This window comes from Etheostoma spectabile, chromosome 22 (assembly GCF_008692095.1).
Source record: "Etheostoma spectabile isolate EspeVRDwgs_2016 chromosome 22, UIUC_Espe_1.0, whole genome shotgun sequence".
Lineage (NCBI taxonomy): Eukaryota > Metazoa > Chordata > Actinopteri > Perciformes > Percidae > Etheostoma > Etheostoma spectabile.
In genome coordinates, this window is record NC_045754.1 from 12001031 (window position 1) to 12005957 (window position 4927).

Below are 4927 nucleotides of genomic sequence, written 5' to 3' on the forward strand. Positions count from 1 at the left end.
CACACACACACACACATACACACACACACACACACATGCAGTAATATAGGAGAGACCATGTAGGATTCCTGTCTTTATGATGTCTTTATCACTTTTGAGAAATAAAACCTTTTCCTATTGCAGTAATTATACCTCTTTTTTTGCATTGGAGTATTTTCACTCCATCAAAAAATAAATATTCAGTGTGAAAAATCGCACCTCAAAGATGATGAGTTTGCCTTTGAAAATAGCAAGGAAATGGCGAGGCTCCTTTCCCATGACCACCCTGACCTGGACCGGGGCTCCATTGTACTTGTTATCAATATTGACAGCCTGGTAGGCGCAAGCTGTTATCTCATCTTTAGTGGCATGACGGCCCTGGTGTAAGAATCATCAAATCAAGTTAATACAGAATAGTGTTGTTGTTGTTGTTTTTTATTCATAAGAGATGCAAAAAAAAGAAGGAAACATTCCCATTATGATGATACCAACCTGCCACATGTAGAGTATGTACTGCTTCTGGTTTGATCTTTGATATGTGTACAGCACCAAGTAGCAGTCTCCTCCATAAAACTGTCCATAAGTATTTGGATTTACTTCTGCCAACTCCAAGTTCTCAATACGCCACACCTAAATGTTTTGTAAATGTAAAATGTTTTAACATTGTTCCCTCTCATGATGCAGATCAGCTCTGTCATTGAAGCTGAAGTCTGTCTCCCTTTTTGTATTTGTGTATATTGTCTTCAGACAAAGTTTCCTCACCTTAACATCTCCAGAGGCGTCATCCACCATGCGCTGCTGTGCTGCCAGTTCAGGACGTGCGTGGAGCTCCATCGTATCAAACTTTACTTGGTCTACCTTTGCTGTATGTTTGGTATCAAACAAGTACATAAGACATTTAAAAAAATATGAATTAAACATATACAAACAACATATATCTAATCATGAAATTGTAATACAACTTTGTTATATTAAAACTGCTCAAATTAAATAAAAATGAACTACAATTTACTATTTTAATGTGAAAAGAAGCAGAATAAAACTGTTTACTTTTAAAGCCATCTAACCCAGATGTGGATTAATTAATTTAAAGGTTATGTATTTATGTTACCTATCTTTCCCATGTTGTAGGTGGTACCAAGACCCTGAGTTTGCCCTTTATCTCTCCAGGATTTAAACAAGTGCTTGAACATTGCTGACTCTCCCCCCTCGGACATCACATCCACACTGGTGCTGGATGGGTAGTTCTTGGCTTTGATGTAGCCCTGGTAGAAAAGATGATAAATGATTACCATGAACCATGATAATGAATAATTATAGAGTTTGATATATAGAAAATCTGTTAAGGGAGATTTACGTAGAGTAAGTATTGCTCTAGCTGCACTTGTTGCTGTACATATGTGCATTGTGCTATTTAACTCACCACTGCCCTGTTAAGAGCTTCTTGCCGCTCTTCCTTGGAGGACTGTTTTCCTTTCCACACCATCACATTTGAGCCTCTCTGGTCCACGATGTAACAGTCCTGACAGTGAGAGAGAAAGAAACAATGAACAATGAGACAGGGCCCATAACAACAGTCTCTAAGGAACATGTTCAAAGGATGAAAGAGAATTACAGAAGAGTGCAGCAGATCTTGCGTTAGAGGCTGCGTGGCCACTTCTTGAACGACTAGATTTCCACTATTTTCAAAAACGCTGAGGGGAAACACAAGCAAAAACAATGTTTGAATTTGTTAAATGTCTGAAATACTGACTTCATGTTGCAGCAATCATGCAAAGGACTAAGAAAAAGTCCTTACTGGTAGAGTCTGACATTGGTGTTTTGGACATGGTCAGGTTCTTCATCAGGAATGGCTTCCTTCAGCTGCCCAGTTCTTGGGCCGAGCACTGCCATCAGGACTTTCATGAGCTCTGGAGAAGCCTGCTCATCGCTGCCCTCCACCAGACCAATCTGAGCTCGACCTCCTCTCTCCCTGTCCCTTATGTCCTGAGCCAACAAGACGGCCTTCAGAAAAAGGAGAGGGGAGAGAAGATATGTATGTATGTATGAGGTCAATGTGTGTACAAAAATCTGTCTTAAATGTTGTTTTGAGTTGTTTAGCTTTGTATTGTTTCACCATGAAAATGCACTTGTTTTTGTTAATCGTCACAGACTTCATGAGAAATCCAAGTTTGACTTTATTATCATAACACTGAGACTTTACCTACAAATTAATCTAAATCATATATTTGTTGCTAAATAATGCCACGTACACTTCTTAATTTTCATTGTCTGTGATGGGGATTATCTTCCATTGTGAAGTTCTTGTAACTTACTTGAATACTTTTAGTTAATGCTACTTCAAACTTCTACTTCACTACATGTATATTTGACGACTATTGTAGCTTCTTTGCAGGTTAGGATTTACATATGATCATATGATCTAGAAAACATGTGATCATTTTCTAAAACTTTGTTCGCTATTAAGAATTTAAAATTTACTCCACTTCAACCAGTATGCTACTTACTTGTTAGTACATTAATAATAAGAATCCTTTTGACACCTAAAGTATATTTTGTTGCTTATACTTTTGTACTATTACTAAAATAAACATTTGAAAGCAACACTTACACTATTCTTTTTACCTAAGTAACTGTCCTGAGTACTTCTTCCACATCTGCTCTTTTACAACCAATCAGAATGGAGGATTACCTTGAGCTTCTCTCTCCTGTTGCTCTGTGGGCCGTTCCACTGCACTATGGCTTTTCCCATATCCAGCAGGAATATATCTCCGTTGTTGAAGCTGTTCCATGACATCTCCACCTGCACACATGCACACAAACTTTAACAGGATGGAGAGTTATCAACCTCTATACAAATGTACAGTACATGCTGTCATTAAAACAAAACAAAAACGTTCTCAGAAACAAGTGTAAGCATACGAAAATATTATTTAAATACCACACAGACATAGCACTCCTCCACCAATTAACACCTACTTTGACAGCTATGGCAACAAGCACGCCATAATTTGTTTGAGAGGGAGTGTCAACACCCCTTGGAGCATGGCTGTGTGAAGCCTGTGATAGCTCCAGTGGGAGGCACAGGGCAATCCTGTCATCGCCCTCATATTATACCTCTGTCGCTGTGACATGCTTCCTCCCTTTGACGTGTAGCAGTCGCAGGATGTTGTAGACATTTGTGTCAACATGTTGAAAACCTGAGGCCACTCCACCCTTCTTGTAACTGCGAAAAGATCAGCGCACATAACCAAAGTTCAAGCATCATAAAACTGAAGCACACACATGAAGGGCGGTCATTGCAAAAGCACCTGAGTGAATTTCTTGTTTTTTAATTTTGAAGTTTAACCTCGATGTTACATAACCTTGAAGCAAAAACACCATGAAAAGTCATAGGTTAATAAACTGCGAGAGACAAAATTGCTTTTCTTTGCTAAGCCTCAACAAAACAAGTTTAATTTGTGTAATAATGATTTCATGCAGAGGGATTACTGTTGTAAGCCATGTTTTAGGAAGATTACAGCACAAGTGTGTGTTTGCGTGTGTGTGTGTGTGTGTGTGTGTGTGTGTGTGTTTGTGCGTGTGTGTGCAATTGTGTGTCTCTCCCTTTCTTTATTTGCTCACCACCCCCTTCTAGGTCACACACCAACCCTTTATCAGTGACTCACATGAGGCCATTTTTGAAGTAGCTCCTGAACAGCGGTGACTCGTTTCCCTGCACCTCCCTGTGCTGGACCGGACTCCCACCCAGGTGCTCGTCCAGCTTGGTGACGTAGATGGCTGCTGCACCTTGCTCATCCTGAGAGGAGGAGTTCCCTATCCAGTAGTGGATGTCAGCCGACTGGCCTGAGCCCTTGCTCTGATTTATCTAGTGAAAAAACACAGAAGATCCAAGACTCACACTTGCACACATAAGATCAAGGCATGTTTAAATCACGTACACTTCCTCAGTGTTGTTTAGCCTCTTTGGAAAATAGCCAGTATTGCACTTACATTAAGAACAATGTAACAGTCTCCCTCAAAAAAGTTACCAAAGCCTTGGGCTGGAACAGGCACCATCTGCATGTTCTAAATGAGAAAATAATAAAAACCTGTTTCAGGTAATGTCCACATAGACAGTAATGTGATAATTGTTCAAGGGCTGACTTACATTGATGGTCCATATCTGAAGGCCTGGCTGTCTGTTGACATTTCTAAATGTGTCTTGATTGTCATCATTCATCATTCTGCTGAACTGAAACAAAGACACATGTAAAGCAAGAGACAGGGAGAATTGCCATTGTGTTTCACTATTCATCTTATGCTAAAGAAATATACGTGATTCATGCAATGAGACACATTTGAGTAGATGTATCACCAAAAGTTATACAGAAATTCAAACATCTTTTTCTTGCTTTTATTACAGTAATAGACTGGAAAGGGCGAGAGAGAGAGAGAGGTGATGACACGCAGTAAGGGGCAGCAGGTTGGACTCGAACCCCGTTGGCCCTATTTCTGCATTAGCAAGTACTTTCGATACTTCATTTTTCTGCAAATACTTCTAAATGTTCACTATAATAAACCACATCCAGCAGATAAAGAACAACATTAGCATTCATTTGGAGTCATGCTTCTGGCCAAAAGTCCAATACTCACTCTTTTTTAGCTCTGTTTAGGTTTCCACCAAATCCTGAGGGAAATATTGGCTCTTTACCTGCCAAAGAACTCAGCAGCTCGTGTCATCACCAGAACCCCCTCTTTCCATCATATAACCCCGGTTCTTCAGCAGCTCCATTGGCTTCCAGTTCAATTGAGAATACAATTTAAAATCCTTCTCCATACTTTCAAAGCCGTCCATAACCTTGCTCCTCCATATCTATCAGAACTCCTACACGTTGCCGTCCCCTCCCACTCCCTCAGATCCTCCTCCTCCATCCACCTCACTGTCCCCCCAGCCCGACTTGTCACC

The 4927-nt window shown here is 40.2% G+C and overlaps 1 protein-coding gene across 3 annotated transcripts in view; it reads right to left on the reverse strand.

Moving 5' to 3' along the window:
- vill (villin-like) overlaps positions 1-4927 on the reverse strand; it is a 15211-nt gene that overhangs the window by 6069 nt on the left and 4215 nt on the right. For all 3 annotated transcript variants that reach the window (XM_032504371.1, XM_032504370.1, XM_032504372.1), the window contains exons 3-14: positions 4130-4213; positions 3973-4047; positions 3648-3847; positions 3097-3205; positions 2672-2782; positions 1778-1983; positions 1595-1673; positions 1403-1501; positions 1091-1244; positions 742-842; positions 472-609; positions 199-357 (exon numbers count right to left, since the gene is read on the reverse strand). In XM_032504371.1, coding sequence (XP_032360262.1) covers positions 199-357; positions 472-609; positions 742-842; positions 1091-1244; positions 1403-1501; positions 1595-1673; positions 1778-1983; positions 2672-2782; positions 3097-3205; positions 3648-3847; positions 3973-4047; positions 4130-4213 — 1515 coding nt within the window. The remainder of the gene's footprint in view (positions 1-198; positions 358-471; positions 610-741; positions 843-1090; positions 1245-1402; positions 1502-1594; positions 1674-1777; positions 1984-2671; positions 2783-3096; positions 3206-3647; positions 3848-3972; positions 4048-4129; positions 4214-4927) is intronic.